Source organism: Podarcis gaigeae (genome assembly GCF_964106915.1).
Source record: "Podarcis gaigeae genome assembly, chromosome: 2".
NCBI lineage: Eukaryota > Metazoa > Chordata > Lepidosauria > Squamata > Lacertidae > Podarcis > Podarcis gaigeae.
In genome coordinates this window covers 61809888-61831912 of record NC_139679.1, presented here as the reverse complement: position 1 = coordinate 61831912, position 22025 = coordinate 61809888, and the positions used below count along the sequence as shown (strand labels likewise).

Here is a 22025-nt window from a genome sequence, read left to right as displayed (position 1 = left end):
ATACAACAATGCAGATGATGAAAACATGCAGTATTGTAAAAGCTGACAATACAGTGTTACAGATGGAAAGCTTTCTTCTTCTTGTTTTTTAAAAAGGAGTAGTACTTCTGTCATTTTTCTCACTGCCTGTTGATTGCAGTGGCTTCAGATCTTCCCTGCTGAATAAGCAAGACCACCAACCACAGACATATATCTCTTTCCCACTGGCACCCCATCACAAGGCCCATTCCAGCTTCCTTCTCTCCTTCCCTCCTATTCTCCTCTCTGTCCCTCCCCAAGGCTTGATGCAAGACAGGAGGGCCATTCCACTTTCCCCTATCCCTCTATCTTTCTATCCCCCTCTCCCTTCCCTGCAAGACAGGGGGCCATTTCAACCTTATTTGTTTAGAAATTTTCTTAAATTTAAATTCTGCCATTCTTCCATCATGGATCTGAAAGTGACATACACATGTGGTTCCCAGGCAATCAAATGCTCACCAAACCCAGACCTACTTAGCTTCAGCAGGGTGGTGGCCTCATGTGCCTTTGGGCCACACCTTCGTTTTGGTTTTCTCCTCCCTTCACCTCTCTGTCATTCCTATTATCCTCTTCCTAACAGGACTGCTTTGGTTCCACACACCCTTTCTTTTCCTCCCCGTCTCCCATCCACTGCCCCATTTCTCCCATTCTTGCCTGTTTTTGCCACCCACACCACCTCCAGGGATGCCCTGCAAGGCAGTGGTATCATAGAATCCTAGAGTTGGAAGGCACCCAAGCGCCATCTCATCCAACCCCCTGCAATGCAGGAATCGCAGGTAAAGCATCCATGACACATGGCCATCTAACCTGTGCTTAAAAACCTCCAAGGAAGGAGAGCCCACCACCTCTTATGGGAGTTTGTTCCACTGCTGAACAGCTCTTACTGTCAGATTTTTTTTTTTTTTAATGTTTAGTTGAAATCTCCTTTCTTATAACTTGAAGCCATTGGTTCAAGTCCTACCCTCCAGAACAGGAGAAAACAACCATGTTCTCTCTTTTATGTGACAGCTCTCAAGATATTTGAAGATGGCTATCATATCTCCTCTTTTCCATGCTAAACATACCCAGCTCCTTCAAGCACTCCTCGTAAGGCTTAGTTTCCAGACCCTTGATCATCTTGGTTGCCCTCCTCTGCACACGTTCCAGCTTGTCAACATCCTTCTTAAATTGTGGTGCCCAGAATTAGACACAGTATTCCAGGTGTGGTCTGCAGAATAGAGTGGTACTATTACTTCCCTTGGTCTGGACACTAGACTTCTGTTCAGCTTCTTTTCCCCTGGCATTTCTCCACCATTGCCATCAATCCCTCAGGAGACAACAAAGAGGAAGCATGTGAAGGTGCTTGAGGGGCATTCGAAAGAGGCAGATGTGGGCCACAGTATCATAGGAGGCTTATGGCACATGCAGCTGAATGAAATTGGAGGGCTTCATCTGGGCTGCAGATTCCTCACCCCAGCACATGATGCTATTGCATTGTGAAAGCCAAAGAGGCTTCTCAACCTGGTCACTGCCTCAGTGGAAGACTGCTTGGGATCCCCATGTAAACCGGTTTAAGTTTTCTGAAAGGTGGATAAGTGAGACCAAAGTTACATGTATGTATTTTTTTTCCCTGCACAGGTCCACCTGGAAGGCGAGGAAAGGCTGGACGACGAGGAGATCCAGGTAAGTCCCTATGTCTTGTGCAAAAATGTTAGTAAGTTGTTGACGTGAACTAGGAGAGGAAGCTTTAAAATGGTGGTTTGAAAAGTAGTGTTCTCATGCATAATAGGCCACCAACTGTGAAATGTTTACTGTTTTCTTAGCTATAGGAGCAGCCTATTGAATTACTGACTACCAAATAAAAACTTACATGTTCAGCCATTTCTTTCTGTTGTAAGGGCTAATGCTGGGTTTGACTTGTCCTCTGCGGGCCATTTTTGACCTACCTGTCAATCACCTGACTTCACATGATGTCAGGCGAATCAAACTTCAAAGAAAAATCAAGAGCACACTTGTAAGTGTGGTTCTGATTCTTCCCTTCTTTTACAGCCCCAACTTTAATTTAAGCCAGGGCTGCAAAGAAAGGTTTTGTTTTGTTTTTTTGGTTGTGTTATGTTTTGTTTTTGCAGCCATGGGTTGAATTCAAGCAAAGATTCCTTCTGAAAGCATGGTTTGCATTTAGTGTTTTCAGCAGGGATCAACTCTGATTGGGAGCTCCCAAGTGGAATCCATCCCAGTAGAGCTTGCATTTGGCACCAAATTTAAAAGATGCAAGCCATGCTTGCCAAGGAAAAATCAGGACCATGCTTTAAGGCTCCAGATTGTTCCTTGCAGCTGAAGCTTTCCTTGCAGGAAAAGCTTCACACCAATGACTGGGAGAAATAGCTTTGCAGGCATAATTTCGCCATGGGGTCAGAGGTTCCCCATCCCTTCTATAAATAGTCGTAACATCCTTAATGCAGAGGGGGATGAGGAAATATACAAACCACATGGATATAAGCCAGGGGTCAGCAAACTTTTTCAGCAGAGGACTGGTCTACTGTCCCTCAGACCTTGTGGGGGGCCACACTATATTTTTTTTGGGGGGTGAACGAATTCCTATGCCCCACAAATAACCCAGAGATGCATTTTAAATAAAAACACACATTTTACTCATGTAAAAACACCAGGCAGGCCCCGCAAATAACCCAGAGATGCATTTTAAATAAAAGGACACACTCTACTCATGTATAAACACGCTAATTCCCGGACTGTCCGTGGGCTGGATTTAGAAGGCGATTGGGCCAGATCTAGCCCCTGGGCCTTAGTTTGCCTACCCATGGTATAAGCCATAGGAGAGCAGCTCCCATACATGCCCTAGTTTAGGGAGCTAAAAGCTCATTAAGAATCTGAGGCTGGAAATTGTTATAGAGAATGCTGCATGAAGGGCCAGTCCTGCTATTTACTTTTTTGTACTTAAAGATGACAAGGAGTAAAGCACACTTGTATCTATACCAAACTGACTGTCCCAATTGAGGCTGGTCCCGCAGAGGTATTTAGACCATAGTCCCATCATAGTTAATGGGATCTTTTCCAGTTACTACAGATTGAAGATGTGGACAGGTATACTTGCAGGGTTTAGAGTGACCATTTGCCCTTTTGAAACTTGCCCATCTTGGTTTGTGAAATCTAGGAGGGAGAGATCGACTGCTGGGGATGGAGTGGGGTGTGTCCAGGGAATTGTGAATGCCTTGAGATGGAAGAGAGTGTTGCCCAGAATCACTGGAGGAGCAACTTATGAAGTCACCCTCCCTGAGCACACTCAGGTTTTTGGATAACTACTGCCCAATCTCTCTGCTTCAACCCTTGGCACTTTGATCCCATATTGTCTCCCATGCTATTTAATATCTATATGAAACCACTGGAAGGAGGCATCTGGGGATTTGTAGCACCAATGTGCAGATGACACTCAGCACTTAAGGCAGTAATGGACTGGCCAAATAACTGAGGCTGAATCTCAATAAGAACAAGATGCTGTAGATAGGTGGTTCCTATATCCAGGAATTAGGGAGACAGCCTGTTCTTGATTGGTTATTGTGATGGAGGATAGAATGGAATTTAATAATCCAAGAACTACTATCTAGTGCATTGTGTTTTACTGATTTTTATTATAAAAAATATGGTCAGTAAAAAACAATATTTGTTGTTAGTTGTCCATGGTTCCTAAAGGAGAAACAGTGGGATTAATTAATTAATTAATTAATTATGTGAAGAATTCTGCTACTGAGCTGTGTAGGTTCATACATTTGTGGGACTTACTGCAAACAGAGCTCATGTTCCACCACTGAGGTATTTTTCCTCAACATATGAATTTTACTTTGAAACATTACATTTTGGAATTGGCCACTATGTGTGTCCTGTGTACAATTACATTTTCATTGCTAGCCGGGGATTTTCTCAAAAGAAACAGTGTAATAATGATGATGATGAACAATAACTGTTTAGAACAAGGGAGAAGGATGAAATACACAGCCAAGGCTGCACGCCTGATCAGCCTGATCCATGGATGTAAAGAAGAAGAAATATATTACTATAGATCTTAGTAAGAAACTCCTGCTCTTCTGTATTGGGAACCTTTCTTGGAGCAAGAGCCTAGCTATTAATAGCTTCAGATTTAAACCTCATGTTTTTTTTATTTGTTCTTACAGATAATACAAATAGCACTAAGGCAATAGTTCTGTCAGTGTAAGCTTTCCAGCTTGCCAAACAGACTAATCCCTTTTCTCCTCCACTCACATGCTGTTCTGGGGGGTTCTCTGGGGGGTGAGCCAAATTTGTGGGGGTCACTTAGGGGAGAGAGAAAACAACGCTCCATTGCACTAGTGAGATCCCTTGCACTGGCTCCTGCTAGTGTGATTCTTTAGTTGAATCTCACCCCATTGTTCTGAAAAAAAAAAACTGATTTATTTGCATTGCATAATTGAATTCCATGCTTATATCCACCTTAGAGATGAGTGTACTAATTAAAGACAGACCTTAATTACATTGATTATTTAGTGTGTGATGTAATCTATCCCTGTGCCTCGGTTCTGATCAGTCACTTTCCACAGCTTTTGTTTCTTTCTGCTCCAGCGCTTTTCCACAATTCTGCCTTGGGGACCAAAGATTAGACTGGAAGTGTGCGGAAGGGCAGAGCATTAAACATAAACTTCACATATTTTGATTTAATGCTTTAACCACATAATTATTGTTCATCTGCAGCAGTAAAAGGCTGCCTTTGGGTCATATTACAAACACCGCCAGCAGAAGAGGAATTATAAAGAATTAATATGACTCAACCATGTCTATTTAGATTTTTCTGTAATTGGGGAGGAAAACTAAGAAGTGATTTTAGTTGTTCTTGGCAAGGAATCCCATGCACTGTATCGTTTTTTAAGCAGATGGTTATATTGATATATTCTTCCGTAATAGAGGGAAAGCATATATAAAAATAGGGAGGCACAGGGGCAAACACAACGCAAAACTTAAATACAGCATGCTGGATAGACAAGGGCTCTGTAATGTTGTGCCAGAGAATGCTTGCCGTTATCTGTAATACAGCCTAACCAAAGAGCAGAAAGCTCTTGGTGTATTGGTTTTGGCTTAGCTGCCGAATGTTTGTTATCACAGATAGCTTGGATATATATTTGTATATTTGTTTCAGAGCCTTACCACACAGAAACCAGGTCCTTGCTTCTTTGCTGATAAATGGGAGTAGAAATTTATTTGCTCTGTATGATAGCATCCCTCCCTAGAGGCTTGTATGTGGTTACAACTTTACATCTTCCAGACAAATTCTGACATAGAGCCAAAGGCCCAAGAGTAGTTTGGCTTGCTTGAGGGAGCTTTGTGCTGGCTATTGAAATGAAAATTTGAAAAACTTTATTTTATTTTTTAAAAAACCTATACTGTATAGTGAAACCCTCACTACAGCACTTTCAAGCCAGGACATTTTGCCAACTTCAGCACAGAACAGCAGCTGAGTTATTAGTTATTGTCATAATTAAGTCAATTCACAATCCACTGGACCCTTAACTCTTTTACCTTGCAAAATAATTTATGAACTGTGATACTCGTGGACCAGACCTCTGGAGTGTGATACTGTTGGACAGGTGACAAAAACATTTTTTGCTGTTTTCCATTGATAATTGTTTCTTCTTTTTATCTGCAAAATTACCTTGGGGTTCAAGCCAACCAAGTGGACAAGTGGTGGAGTAGATAACCATAAAAGGAACAGGGTTTTCACCTTCACCCCATGGCACAGAGTAGGAAAGGAAGGGCAACAGTCCTTTCATTTAGTACAGGGTTTGCAGAAAGAGGTGAGGAAACAGCAGCACAGCTTCCTCTTGTCTCAGGCACTCTGTACAAAATTTCAAGGTTGAACTCCTGTCTGATTCATATATGTGCAGCAGATATGGAAAGGCAACCATCTTAGCAACGTCTGTTGAGATATTTCTTCACTCAAGAGAGGGTAGGAAGCCATTTAAAGGAAGAGCCTGTGACTCTTCATGATGCCTGCCATTGGGCAGAAAGGAGAAGTAGCTGCTGTAGTTCGTTCTTTCAAGGTTGGCCCCTACTTCCCACTTAAACCCCTGCCTGAACTGGAGTGGCGAGACACAGTGCCCAATCCTATAATAGGGGGGGAAACATGATTTCCTTACATCCAAGGTGGCCCTTACCCAATAAGTTGACTGATAATGTAGGAAGTTCACCACCTGAATGGTTGACCTGTGTGGAACTTACTTCCATGTAAATATAGCGAAAACTGAACTGTAAACTATCCGTTACCAGCCATTTTGTGCCAGGTATAATCTGGCATCAGATTTCCTGTATATTTTGTCTTATGTTGTCAGGTGCTGTTGTGGTTGCTCGAGAGTAACCAGGCAGGACTCCGACCTGTCTTTTATAGGCTTTATTTTGGTGCAAACTATTTACAGTCAAGAGCATCATAAGTTCATGTCTAGCAGAATCCGGGAGTGGTCTGTTCTTTTACCTCCCCCAACATAAAAGTTTCGTCACTCCCAGCCTTTTCCGCCCCTCCCTGCGCCTCAAACCAGTTCTCATGAAGGGCATGGTGTTAAGGCTCTTTCTAGCATCCTCTGGTCCTTGCACCTCTTCTTCACTGGAGGTGGGGCTTTCTTCCTTGCCAGAAGAGGAACTGCTTCACAAGATTTTTGGAGGCTCCCTGTAACACAACTCCCCCTCTATCTCTCGCCTCTGAGCCGATGGCAGTTCCCTGACATATGTTAACATTTTAGTTATTTTTGTTTGCAAAATATCTTTAAATCTCAAAATCTCTTGAATCAATTGTACTGTTAGCCCCAATCACTGATGGATCTTTTTTCTCTCTCCAGAATTTCTGTAATGACATACACATACAAAATTCAGACACTAGGAGTTTCTTCAGGCCCAGCCCAATGTATTTCTTCCTCTGTTTGTATTTTCATTGTGTCGTTGACCTTCATTTCTAAACAGGAAAAGTTCATTGATTCTGAAGGTCTTTCCCCTGAAGTGTGTATATAGCAAGAAACTCAAATATATTGAGTCACTTGATTCTACATGATCCGTTTTATGTATTTCTGGTAGTAATTTGGTTGCTTCATTTAATTGTTTCCACATGTCTGTCTCATGAGAGCAGTCACTGTGCACTTCGTGGTATTGGCTAGTAAACTGCAGTGTTCACTTTGCTAATAGGCTTTATGGGGTAGCCTCTTTTGAAAGAGGCTGCTCTTTAAAATCAATTGGTTTTACAATTGGACTATGACTTCAAGATGCTTAAAAGTGACCACTTGGAAAACCTGGTCTTCTCCAGCCTTCTATGATGTGCCTCTGCATGAAAGTAGTTTCCTTGCTTGCCTTGCAACAGTTCACTAACACTCTCAACAGTTCACTAATGCACTGTCTATACTTGCTTTCAAACTATCCTGCAAAACACTGGGTTTCTTTGCAACCCTACTGAGGGCTTCTCAATTAGAAGATTAGTAACATTTATTTATTTATTACATTTTTGCCCCCTCTTCTCCCCAGGAGTTCCTCCCCCCTCTCCAGTTTACACTCACAGCAAAACTTCGTAGGCTGAGACACCATGACTGGCCCAAGATTACACAGCATACCCTCTGACATTTCTCCAGTGAAAATAGGGACATCCTATCATACTCTCCAACATTTTTCCAATGAAAATAGGGACATCCTAATGATCCTAAGGACATTCCGGGATCAAAGCAGAAACCAGGATGGCTTCTCTGAATCAGGGTAGCCCCTGGAAAATAGTGACACCTGGAGGGTCTGCCATAGCTGAGTTGGGATTTGTATCTTAGTCCAGATGTGGAAGCCTCTGAGAACCTTAAAATCCACTCCTGATTGTTCCTTGGCAAGCGAAGGATGCTAGGGGTGCTGATCAGCTAATTGGCGCTAACCACAAGTCCCAGTGGGATGGGATGCAATACAGAATTTCACAGCAGGCGCTCCATAGCACATCCAGCCTTACCAGTGCTTGCTGTGCTGTGTCATTGGTGATGACAGTAATGGGCAGGGCTGCATTGTGAACTTCCCAGTGGGAAAACTCTGTAGTGTATTTGAACTCTCTGGGATGTGCTGATATATGTGCAAGTACAAATATTCATTGGCAACTTGAATTCAAGCCGGCAGTGCAAATGATGATTCTCTGCAGGCATGACTCAAGCTGCACCTACAAAGGAAAAATGTCCCTTTATCTCACAGCTTGGATTCAAGTCAGCAATGAAAATAATCTTTGTAGGCACAGCTTGATATTGCCAGTATCTTAGATCCAACAAAAAGGAACTCTGGTCTTGAAGAAGATGGAGATTTCGGCAGATAGTATTTATATTAATACTCTGCATGGATTAAATATAAATGTACCATACAGGAATTCGAGAAAATAAACAGCATTTATAGTTGCTCAAATGTACAGCAAACCCCCCCCCCGCTCCCCAGCCATTCAGAAAGGTTAATTATTTCCAGCACTGCTGTTGTTTTAACAACTTTCCACAAAATATTCCCAGGACAAAACTATCTAACAAGTCTCAGCAGATGTTTGTCTTGTCCCAAAGTACAATTACAAAAGTATATAAAGAAGAATGTAAACAAGTGAAAATCATGAATAAAACTTGGAATTTAATAAATAATAACAATAATAACGTAACATAGTGCTCTTCAGGTTTTTTGTTTTAGCTTTGTCACATGGTGGCCATAAATTTTACAAATCTCTCAGAATAGCTTGCGCTGGTAGCAGTCGTTGTTACAGGGAGGAAAAAATGAAGGTCACAGTTGTGCTTTAACTCCTGGGACCATTAGAAAGGATGTAGTTATATATACAGGACTCTCTTTAGAATGAAGCTCCCATTCATAGTATTTACATGATCATAGAAAATGAAGGAAACACTCTCCTTGCTCTGAGTGTCTCAGTATCTTAAGATTACTGCACACTGGGTGAGTTGGAAGTAGGTGATCTTCCTGAAAGGCAGGTCACAAGCACGATCCCGTGTATACCCTTTCATATATTTGTATTCAGCACATGTTAAAGACTTTTTTGGTGTATCCATTGAAATAGCTATATGTCAATTTAAAAAAAAGTACAAGTATGTAAATTAGGGAGCAAATTTACTTAGGTACTTAGAGCATTATTAATCCTGCTCTTTAAACAGAAGAAGAAGAAGAAGAAGAAGAGGAAGAAGAAGAAGAAGAAGAAGAAGAAGAAGAAGAAGAAGACGACGACGACAAGTAGTGGATACAGTTTTAGGAGATAAGTGCAATGAGTGAGTCAGTTCTGACTGGAGATGATCAAGCCCATAGCGTTTTGTATATGTCAGGCATTCCCCACAATGTCTGCAGGCACTAAGAAATTTCACTTTGGTAGATGCACACTTTTTAGGCCTGAAAGGCAGGAACAGGAACTGTGAATGTTTGTTTGCTTGTTAGTTATTTTAAATAGATTTGTATTTAAATGACATCAAGCCAAATAAGTGTGAGCTCCATAACAAGTCTGCATAGCCACATGTTTTCCTCGTTGCAACTCTTCAGTCCCTATCCTTGATTCTCTTGATTGTTTATCTGAGCCGTACTTCCAGCGTACACAAAGCCAAGCTTTCTTAAATGCTAGCAGGACTGTGTTCCAAGGCTTCAAACTCTTTGGAAAGAATTCTCTCATCTCATCACTTATGCTCTCCCTCAAGTTCCATCATGTTATATGTTCAACAGATACAAAGTCATATTTCATTTTCTAAAATTGGGAATGGAAAATTCCAGTTCCGGTCCTGTCATCTAGCCATCCTCTGAAGAACAAATATGGTTCAGTAGCTAGGAGCCAGGACACAAAAAAATTATGACTGAACTATTTAGTATTGGTTTACTGAATAAGTCGGTTTTTACAGAATAGTATTTATTTCCTTTTTTAACTGCTGCTTGCTTGCATTTTTGGATGAGGTCATTTAAATTGTTGTTCAGTTGTGATTTGAATTCACCACCTTTGTAATTTGGAGAATTTTTAATTCATTAAATGGGGTGTATATTTTTAATTAATTAAGCAGGGTGTACATTGATAAATAGATTTGTACCAAGAAGTCTAAAGGGCATTGTTTTCTCAGGCAGCAGTCTTTCAGCTACGTGCAAACACCATGAAGAAGAATCTCATAAAGTGTTTGTGGCGTGATCAGGGCCAGTTCATATGTTCTAAAATCCTCCACATGGAGAGATGCAGCCACATAGAGGAGGTAACATATAAACTGGTGTGGCCATATTGTATCTGTTATCACTTGTCCATCCTAATGAGGTGGGTAAATTGGTTACATAGATGGGCAAGTTGCTGTCTTTTAGCTTTATTCCTCCTCTGTGAAACAGGAATAATAGTGACTTATGTTTCCTTCTTTCTTAGTAAGTGATATGCGGTGGAAGTCTATACACGACTAATCAGAAGCATGTTTCATTAAATTTAACAAAGATAGAATTGCAGCCAAAGATGGCCAGTTTTTGAAGTGCTGTAACCATGGTACTAAGTTAGAACTAGCAATTCTAGATGGGCATTTGGCCTGATCCAGTAGCCTCTTCTTACATTCTTAGGTTCTTTGTTTCACAATATATTGCTGTCATGTTCTTATTTTGCCCTGTAAGAAGAAGAAGAAGAAGAAGAGTTTGGATTTGGTATCCCGCTTTATCACTACCCTAAGGAGTCTCAAAGCGGCTAACATTCTCCTTTCCCTTCATCCCCCACAACAAACACTCTGTGAGGTGAGTGGGGCTGAGAGACTTCAGAGAAGTGTGACTGGCCCAAGGTCACCCAGCAGCTGCATGTGGAGGAGAGGAGACGCGAACCCGGTTCACCAGATTACGAGTCCACCGCTCTTAACCACTACACCACACTGGCTCTCATTCCTGTTTCTCTGCCAGTTTATCTCATGGTACATTATGTAGAAATTTTACTTGTCACCTAATTCATACATCACTTAGGCAGTATAGGTCATAAAATATATCCTGGAGAGCATATAAATTTCTCTTAAGAGGAATAAATGAAGACTTGTGATTTTCTGACCAATAACTTGTAACTAAGCCAAACCACAAAGTCTTTACTTGAGAAGTAAAACCAATTCATCCTTCCATTAAGTTTCATACCTCAGGACATGTTAGGGTTCCGACATGGAGCCTCCTGGTCTGCACACGGATGCCTGGTTTTGTAAGTACGTGAAAACTTGGACGGAAAGGGACAGTCTTGACTTCCTAGGCTCCATGCCCCAAGTAGTCTATTGGTTTTTCCAGGTCAGGATTTGATTATAAATAGTTCCAAGTAAAGCCTAGATCTTTGCCTAGATGACATCAAGATTCTGGCCTTGTCTATATGAATCTCTACTTTCCCTTTAGAATACCCACAGCTAGAGTCCAGATTGTCTTCTGGTCTGCCACATCCCAACACCCACACACCCACCAGCACATCAATGTCATCCAGCTCCCTTGTTCTTATGCCTGCTTGCCTTTCAACTTGCTGCTTCCCATCATCTTTGTTCCAGTAAACTGCTTGGCTCAACTGTATTCCCTGGTCTGTGACTGATCCTGCTTTGAGATTTACCCTATTATGCAATGTTTGGCTTAGGCAGCTCTTCCTCTGCCTTTCAATAAGGTCTGATCTATTGCAGTCTCTGCTTCCTGGATCCATACTTTCCACACACTGTGTGTTTGCCTTTGGCCCAGCTCTGACAGTACATAAGATCACATCATGGTTACCATTTAACACACTTTCACAGTGTACTCAAAACCCTTCAGGTCTGCATTAATTCACCCATCATTAGCACCATCACCCAATTACTTTCAGACTTCAGTACTGTGCATAGAAAGGAAGGAATATTTCAAGCTTTTTTTAACCAGTCATTCAATTAAAAGATGCTATGCAATAATTTATATTTGTTGAGCCATCCTCTATTATTAATACTGTTATTACTGTAGAAAACAGCTCTCTCAAAGCATTATACAGTGGACACTCGGGTTGCGAACATGATCTGTGCGGGAGGCACGTTCACAGCCCGCAGCGTCCGCAACCCGCAGTGCTGTGTCTGCGCATGCATGGGTTGTGCTTCGGTGCTTCTGCACATGCTCAAAGAGTGATTTGGTGTTTTTGCGCGAGCACCAAAACCTGGAAGTAACCCGTTCTGGTACTTCCAGGTTTCGGCACGTCCGTAACCCAAAAACTCACAACCTGAAGCATCTGCAACCCGAGGTATGACTGTAACAGTCTCCCACCCAAATAGCATCATGTGAAGGAGAACAGGGACAAGCATGCTAAGATACACCTTCAGCCCTGTCACCCATTGTGGCGTTCGTACGGAGCCCCCAGTCATCTCACGAACTATTGACCCGTACACCACTAATCCACTGCCGCCAACCAGGTCCTCCCTGGTAAAATCACTTCAGTCTCAGTCAGCTTTTCAATTAATAAAGAAGAGTGCATTTTATTTCAGGCATAAAACAAAACTTTTACAGCATTCCAAACGGTGTTCCTCTTTCCTTTCTTAATCTTATGTTCCTCTCTCTGTCTCTACTACCTCCCCACACTCAAGGACCAACTGCCCTAACTCTCTCTCTATTACCAACTGCCTTTCCCAACCAGCCAACCCAACCAACTGCCTACCAACCACTCCCAACGAACTCCCCCCAGAACTCCTCTCAGAACTAGTTTTATAGACCCGCTGACTCCACCCCCTGGGTCCTGTCTGTGCAACCTATTTAACTATTTCCCCTCCAGCACTCTCTCATATATGTTAACATCACACCCATCACTGCTTGTGAAGCAGGGAGCTTCATGTACTTATGGAGACTCACTACATGATTTAGAATGCTGGAATATCAGTTTTCTAGATTGTTCAGGAATCTGCATGAATACGGGGTTTCTGATGTGCCCCTTCCAACTTGTGGAGGCTACCGGGGTAGCACCAGCAGCGGGTAGAGTCTCCCTCCCACGCAGTCATCTTCACATGGGAGATGATAATGCTGGATGTGAGCTAATAAGGTTAATTACTTGGTCATTTAACTCTCCAGATTGCACTCACTGTTTAATGTAATGTTAAAATGTGATATGCCTCCCAGCCCTCCAGGTTTCTCATTAGTTACTGTTGGGGTTGGCAATTCAATTTGGCTGAAGATTTTGAACATGAGTGGCATTTGATTGCAGTGGTGCTGATTAGAAAATAGCTAGGTTCTGTTAACAACATCAAGAATAGTTTATTTCTACCCCACTCTTCTGCATTTGTACTTGGAATAATTTACAACTAATACATAAAAGGCAAGAACGGGCCTTCTCAACCCATTTGTATAATGCTTCATTAGGCATGAGGCAAAAACATTCATTTTTAACCAGGCCTTTGGTTGATTTGATTGACATCCTATGCCCTTTTAAAATGTGTTGGGGGGAGTTATTGGGTTGTTGTTGTTCTTATTTTGATTATGTATTTTGTGGTTTTATATTCTGATTTTATTCTGTGAACCTCCCTGAGATGTGAAATACCATTAGAGGGCATTCAACACTGATATAATATGAGGACAGTATTGTAGACATGTCATGGTAAAAGGTATATGGTGAAATCAATTGCTAGTCATCCTCAGAGTAGACCTGTTGAAATCAGTGGACCTGGACCCATAGAGTATACTGAGAAGCTTGACTGAAGGCTTTAAAAGAAGACTATACAATAGAATGTGCCTCACAAAAAATACCTAACTTGTTTTGAAATGCACTGTACTGAAATACAATGCCTGCTTGTCGATGATGAAATGATGCCCCCCTTCCAATTATGTTGTAAAACATAGTGTGTGTTTCAGATTTTCTTCACTTAATCACAGCTGCAAGTATTTCATAGCCAAGTCCAAGAAAATGTCCAGCAACATGGGTTCCTTGTGTTAATGTGGGTGATCATTAACAAAATAATTCTGGAAATGCAGGGAACTAATTAATCTTTGAAATTAATTTTTTCCCCTGTAGAGGTTATTTTCATAATGAAAGAAAGTGGTTATGTGATGTAACACATGTCAACTCCACTTGCCAGCTAATTATAGTGCTGACCCAAGAGCCTAATGATGGCCAATGCAAATGTTTTTATTTTTTTTAATTGCAAATTGTTAGGCCTGTTGAAATTATGAGCTTGGTTTAAGACATGAAACTACAGTGGTACCTCGGGTTAAGTACTTAATTCGTTCCGGACGTCTGTTCTTAACCTGAAACTGTTCTTAACCTGAAGCACCACTTTAGCTAATGGGGCCTCCCGCTGCCGCTGCGCCACCGGAGCACAATTTCTGTTCTCATCCTGAGGCAAAGTTCTTAACCTGAAGCACTATTTCTGGGTTAGCGGAGTCTGTAACCTGAAGCGTATGTAACCTGAAGCGTATGTAACCCAGGGTACCACTGTATTTTGATTTTATGACATTTGAGACTGCAATCCTAACACTACTTATGTGGGAGGAAGACCAGTTTGAACAGTAGAACTTGCTTCTGTGTAGACATGGCTGTTGGATTTGTGTTGCATTCAGTGTAGTGCTAAGCAAAACATTCCATCAGCACAAGGATTTCTCTTTGCACAGTGGAACATTCTCTAATGCATCTGCTTGCATACAATCCCTAGAAATGAAAGCAGTGTTCTCCAGCTCAGATCTCTACATATACAAAACACATTTCCTTGTATAAGAAAGCCTTTTAATTTCTGGTCTAGACTGAACTTGCTGTGCTTCCATCTACCTTCTTAGAGTCAGCAGACATAAAAAGCCATAGTTTCCTGCACAAGGGGACCATCATCAATTCATGAATCCTCCCCCCCGCCCACCGTACCCAATGTATGGAAGTGTTGTTATGATGTGCAAAAGGTTGGATGCACACTAAACATGAGTAGAATTCTTCTCTTGGGAAACACAAGTGGGAAGAGGCAATTTGGATTAATTCACCATACCACCCTTTAAAAAAAGGATTGGATAACGTTTTGGAGCAGCATGGGAGGCAGTGTTGGAGACTGCAGGGAATACTGGTGAAAATTGCATCACTCCCCCTTCCTCAAGCAGTAGCCCCTGCAGGATCCAAGTCTGCATTCAAACACATTAGCTTTAATAAAAGGTTATTTAACTGGGGCTGGTTTCCCATACCACCCTGAGCTGTGGCTCTTCAGCAGCAGCAGCAGCGTAAGTGATCTGGGGATCAGACAGTAAGGCACAGTGAAGTCAGTGGATTCTGTAATGTGCCTGTGATTATTAATTCCATTCTGCAGGTTGATGATGGTATTAAAAGAGGCTTTAAAATAGGTTTAGTGTTTGAAGATACTTGCATAAACAAACAAAAGCATGTTTCTCATTTTATATTGTTTTCCAGGGAGTTCAGTTTTTCTTTAATTTTTCCCACATTCCCCCCCCCCCTTTAATCCTTCTGGTTTTGATCATGTAGGAAATGGAGCATGAAGAAGCTAAAAGAGAGAGAAAAGAGAGTGTAAAATGCCTCTTTTAAATAGGAGTGAAATGTGGATTCCATTAGTCTCTTCAAACTAAATGCTCACCTCTGTGTTGGGCAGGGGTCTTTGTGGGGATATAGCAAAATGAGCTGGGGTATGAAGAGTCCGTCCTTATTAGTGAAACAAATATTAGCGCTCCAGAGGTTTCACTTTATTGTGCTTGACTGCGAGCCAATTTAAATATACAAAAAAATAGTTCAAGGTAAAGTCTTCTTTAGGAACTACCACTTTAGACTTCAGATGGGGAACTATTAGCATGAGAGAGAGAGAAGGCTGAAGCCATTGTCTCTGATTTATTAGCTGCAAAGTAGTCCAAACATGTGATCCACCACCTGTAGTGTCCAAAAAAGACACATATGTATACTGTGTCTTCCTTTGTAGGTAAAATCTCACACATGAAGATACAAGAGATACCTAGGAAGCCTTTCCAAGAGGGAACTGATTCCAGCTGAATTTTTCCTTCTGTGTGGGACAAGGAAAAGATACATGCTACCAGCATCTTGGTTAACGTATATAATAAGCAGCTCTTGTGGCATGCAGGTTGGAAGCTTAACAAACTAGAAGTAGGATGGTCACCTGCCCTATTTAATCTGGCCCCAAAAATGGTATTTTTTTTTGACCCTACGTTCTTCCAGCTTCACCTTTAGGAGTCAAATTTGTTCTGTCCTTTCTAATGGTTCAGCACTCATACGGTGAAGTTGCCTTACTATTTTCTTTGCTTTAAGTGTTTTTTGGGGGAGGTGTTTTTCTTTTCTTTCTAAACCTAGTATACTATTTTTCTTAACACTACATGATATCACACTAAGAACTGATGCTACAGTGTAAAATACCTGTATGTTGTACTGTTCATGCTTTGGAGGAGAGCAGTTCTCACACAATTTGTCATCCTCAGAATGAACATTTATATGGTAGGAAAATACTCTCTGTTCTCTGTAATTAATGCTAAATGTTTTGTGTTTTGTTTTTCAGGTCCTCCAGTAAGTACATGGATGTTACTCTTGATCATGAGTCAACAAAGTTAAGGCATTTATTTTCCTTTCTGTGTCATTTCACGGGAACAGTACTTTGGGTAGAGGTGTGTCTTGGGCATAAATTGGTACCAGATGCTGCTTTCCCCTGTGCTTGTTATAGGAATGTTTGGGAAATGCTTTTTTCACTCTCTGCCTACATGGCTTTTTGACTATTTTAAATCTAGTAAAAACATTTTTTTCCCAAACATCTTTTTGTGGGTCTCAAAAATAAATGAACAATATGCCTGTTTTATGCTTGTATTATTTATTGCAAATGTTAAATTACCTCACCAGCTTCCAGCAGCCTCTAACATGTCTGAGGGGTGGTTGCTACTGATGCTGATGGCACAAGGCTGTGACTAAATGTGCCGCATTGTGGCTGGGGAGCTACGCAATTGAGGTTGTTCAGAAAGTTGTAAACACTGCAGGCATAGAACTTACTCAAAAAAGGTTTTAAACCAGTGTTGCAAATGTGTTTTAATGGGACAGTCATCTAAACCCTAGCTCTGCTTTCCATTCCTACCTACACTCTTCACCCTTCCATGTGCTGCCTTAGCAATAACATGAAGAGAGACCAGTTATATGCTCTATAACTTTAAAGCACATTTGAAATGCATTTCCCCCCTCAAAGAATTCCGGACACTGTAGTTTAAGAGTTCCTGGAAATCATAACTGTCTGAAGGATTGACTACAGTGCCCTGATTTTGTGTGTGTGTTTCGGGAGGTGGGTGCTTTGTACATGCTTTAAAAGTATATTCTGACATCCAGCCAGGCACAGTGTACTTCAGCAGCACAAAGGCAAGTGGGAGGCAGCTATAGTGGGGGAAGAGGAGGCAGAGCTGGCCTCCTCATGAGACAGGGTGAAGTGCCCACCTCAGGCAGTGGAAGTGCAAGAGGTGATGCTCCGCCACTTCTTCTGCCAAGAGGGAGGCGTTCTGGCATGCACTGTTGCCACTCATCTTCCCCACCTAAAGGTGGAGAAGCTGAGTGAACAGCAACACTGTAAGGATTGCCCCAGCTCCCACCAAGTTTGGTGAAAGCCAGGGCTCCACCACACTGCCAAGCAGCTCCCTCACCTGCAGGGAAGCTGAGCGGCAGCACTTTATATAATAATAATTTATTATTTGTACTCCAGCCACTCTGGGCGGCTTCCAACAAAGATTAAAAATACATTAAAATGTCACACATTAAAAACTTCCCTGAACAGGGCTGCCTTCAGATGTCTTCTCAATGTCAGGTAGCTGTTTATCTCTTTGACATCTGATGGGAGGGCATTCCACAGGGCAGGTGCCACTACTGAGAAGGCCCTCTGCCTGGTTCCCTGTAACTTGGCTTCTCGCAGTGAGGGAACCACCAGAAGGCCCTCTGTGCTGGACCTCAGCATCTGGGCAGAATGATAGGTGTGGAGACGCACCTTCAGGTAAACTGGGCCGAGGCCGTTTAGGAGCACCCTGGCTCCTGACGGATTCAGTGAGAGCTAGGGCATTCCTGTGTGCCATGTTACCCATCTGCTCTGCTTCCCAATAGTGGGAAGCCAAGCAGCAACTCTTTGAGCAGCAGTTCGGTGAGAGCCAGAGTGTGGCAGGAGCGGAAGTGGGGCCACAGCACAGGGGCAGGAGGGGGCAATTCCTGTTTCACTCAGGAGAGGATGGGTGCCTTGCATGGGTGATCTACCTAGCTTTTCATTTTACCCATTAAGTTGGGTTGGGTGTGATTTGTCAAAGGGTTCAAGGAAAACACCGTGTCAGGCTGTGAAGCTGCTTTGAATACCTTTGCTCTCTGTGGTTTCATCAGCTGGGCTCATAAAAATTGTATAGAGAGGTTCCTTCAAATTAGTCAGTTCCCTCTTAAATATAGGAGCAAATACAAATAAATATTTAAATTTATTTAGTGTCTGGTAGTAAAACAAACAACCAAAATCTATCAAGAAAGAAAATACATATTTAGAACTCTGTCGAATTCTGCCACTTGTGGCAATTTCACAAAAGTGGTGGTCAGTGTGTTTTTAGTTTAATAATCACTTGTGAAGCTTTTGTGCCCCATTTCACATCTTTCTTAGCACTTGCCTGCAATTGTGAATGGTGGAAATGCAATTTAGTATCCTTAAGACTCAGAAAATGCTTTCCATATAATATTTAAAATGTAACATTAAAAACCCCACTTCTGTATCCCCTGCATAAACATCCTTCTAATACAGCATTGGCTAATATGGATTTTAAATTGTTTGAGGTTGGATTTGAGGTTTCAGATATTTAATTTATCAAAGTGCCAGTTTTGAAATTTGCTGTTGTATCTTGAACATTAGGCATGCCGTGCAATAGGAGTTTAAACTTTTTTTTTTCCTTCTTGAGTTTGCTGCAGAAAAATTGGAGGTTGTAGAAAACTTGTTCTTGCTGTGCTTTGTTATCCTGCATGAGCATTAAGCCAGTGATGGATGTTATAAAGAAAATTCATGAGAAACATATTTTAGTGGTATATTTTATTCTACTGGATTCTTTGAAACAGATCTGCTCAAAGTACTCTCCAGTTCAGGCTTTAAAATATAGATACTGCACTAATCTACCAGTTTCATGGAATTTGTGGGTCACTGGTAATTATTAGTAGAATTTGACTATGGCAGTGGGAGCCCATTTTAAAACCATTGCACTGAGGATTTATGCTGGGCTATATGACAGCTTGGCACTCTGTTTAGAGTCTTTTAGCCAATTCTGCAGGAACTGCTACAATAGAATTTGCAATGTGTGCTCACTGATAATTCATGAGAGACAAAGTGTAGCCAATTTGTTTATAGTAACTTTTCACTGGATTTTTTTAAAATCATGGAGATAATTAAATGTTGTTCCTTGCCATACCTCATAATATTATAACTGAAAATGTAACCTTATTGGGTTCCAATTTAGCTATCAATAACACATGTGAATTATCATGGTGTGTTTCCATGTAGAGCTGCATAGATGTTAAAAGGACTGTACTTGGTTGCTTTAGATTGCATCCATTGCTACTTGCAAGACCAGACCCTGATACTCCTTCTACTGTGCAGTTTGTTTACTTTTTAAATTGGACTGTTCATGCAATATTTATTCCATTTTTGCATCCAATCAGTTTCATTTGGAACTGATGTGCTATGACTGAATTGCAAATATGCCTTTTTCACCTAAATAAGGTTTTCATTTACCTCCGTATAATACTTTTTCATAGTTGCATAGCATAGTTTCTTTCTAAGCCTTAACTACAACAATGACAAAGTCCTTCTCCTGTCCACAATATTTTTGTATTTGGACAGCATTACATTTAAGACAACTGGTTTCATCTGAGCATGCCCCCCTTTATTTTCTTTCTTCAGCCATAAGGAATTCATTACTACACATACCATAAAGCATCATACTATGCCGAAAATTCCGAAAATTCATTCTTCACTCCCTATGCCACCAAAGCTGCTTGTTACTTTTCAGTTGCCATAAATTGGGTTCACATATTAAATATTAAACTTTGTGGTTCAGTATTTATGGCTACTAGATGACTGACCATCCTGTCTGCAGAATGAGTATGCTGTTCAAAAGTGCTTCAAAAGTGCTGGTTACAGAGGATATTAAAGTCACATGCTGAGTAGGTAATTTCTGCAGCCTGAATAATATATTTACCATGCTCTCATAATTTAGCACCAACCATACAAAATATTATAAAACACTCTGTATGGTAAGGTAGAGAGTATGGAGGGTCACTGACACAGGAGAGTTCTGAACTGCATAGTACATACTGAGTCCATTATTATTGGGTTTTCAGTATTATTATTACAATTACCACTACTACTATTACTACTACCTCTACCACTGTTACAGAAATGGGTAGGCCTGTTGGCCCTAGGCAATCCCTCTGGTAGTGAGAGGTGGACATATGTCTCTCATTTTAGAGGTGACATGAACAAAGCAGGTGAAAAAAGATAAAATAAGTGGAGAGACATATTCTTTCTCCTTTTTCACCCTCATCTACCAATTGTCATCTCTAAACCTTCCTTTCTTATGAGGAGTTCCTCTAATCTGAATGTCACCCATTGTAAGAAGAAGTGAGTCAGCTTGAAAAGGTACTGTAAGGAGTGCATGGATTGCCTCTGCCCCAGATAATCTTCAGATATCTAGAACCAATCCTATATTTCGTTCTGAGTTCCTATTTTGCTAAGCAAAATTATCGCAATGGGTCAGTTTGGTGTGAGGAGAATTTTGAATGGATCAAAGTGCTCCATTATTTAAAGCCGTTGTTTCTTATTAAGCATTTCGGCTATGGAACCAGGCAGAAACTTAAAAAAATTGGAAGAACATTTGTCTGAAGGTGTAAACTGAGTTACTGTTGTCCAGATATCATTCAGTGATCCAGATGCCAAATACATATTAAACTTATGCCCATAAAAATACTTGCATATTCCCCTTCGGCTCATGACCTTCTCAAGGGTTGTAATAGAAGAGGCATGAACTTCGCAGCATAGAATTAAAGAGTGTGTCAGCTAATACATTTTTATGCCACTACTGCATGTATATATAAATAATATAGGTTTATGCCTCTGTTATATGTACACACTGCATAGTGTAACCTGATCCTGCTGTACAGATGCAGCTCTTGCTGCCTTACATTTGCAGAAAAGAATTTATATCTCTGGTTGGAAGCAACATTAGGCAATGGGCCAGCCTAAGGCAAAGCAAAGGGGTCAAGGAAGCAAGCTGCTCTTCCTTTCCCTCTGAGAAGGACTCATCACCCCCCAGCTGATGTCCACTTGTAGCTCAAAAAGAAGAAAAAGCAGGGAGGCAAAATTCACCCATGTACTCTAATTGCACTCTGAGTTCGCCATGAGTATTCCAATTGCACTTGAACAGCATGCCCATAGAGCTACAGAATCAAATATTTGGCTACAATTGTTTTTTAACAATGAAGGTGATCATGTGTGATCCTAGTGACTTGAGGACTACAAAATCAAGTGGGATCATGAGGGCATGTTTGGGGAAAGCACCATGTGCATTAATTAACAGAGACAATCGAAGGTTACTTTTCAGCTGAATTTTGGGTTTTTACACTGCTTTCAGTTCTTAGATATACTGTATCAAGTATCCCCTGTTAGTAGAAAAATTACTCTTAGAAAAAGTTGTTCTATGTGGACTAATGCAGATTAATGCAGTGTTGGGTCTAAGCCTGCAGGACGAGAGTTTAAATCTTTGCTGGTATTCAACTAAGTTTTACTCAGTGTAGACCCATTGAAATTAAAGAACATGACTAAGTCTATTAATTTCAATAGGTGCACTCTGAGTAAAACTTAGCTGAATACTACCCATAATGGAGAATGATCTTAGGCAGATCACAATCTGACAACCCAGTCTACCTCATATGGTTGTTGCACAGATAAAAATTAAAAAAGGATATACTATACCCAGACATGACCTCTGTTCTGCTCTCCTGCTGCTCAGGGGACAGGAGTTGTCCCCTGCAGAGCTTCTGTTCTCTTTCAGATCAACCCCTGACTTTTTATATTCTA

General features: G+C 41.2%; 1 protein-coding gene across 1 annotated transcript in view; it reads left to right on the top strand.

The window, feature by feature from the left end:
• Positions 1–22025, top strand: part of LOC310839738 (uncharacterized protein) — a 313735-nt gene that overhangs the window by 207607 nt on the left and 84103 nt on the right. Inside the window, 3 exon segments of the mRNA XM_083728675.1 lie at positions 1636–1680; positions 16467–16478; positions 16481–16572. Of these exon segments, the coding sequence (XP_083584801.1) occupies positions 1636–1680; positions 16467–16478; positions 16481–16572 (149 nt within the window).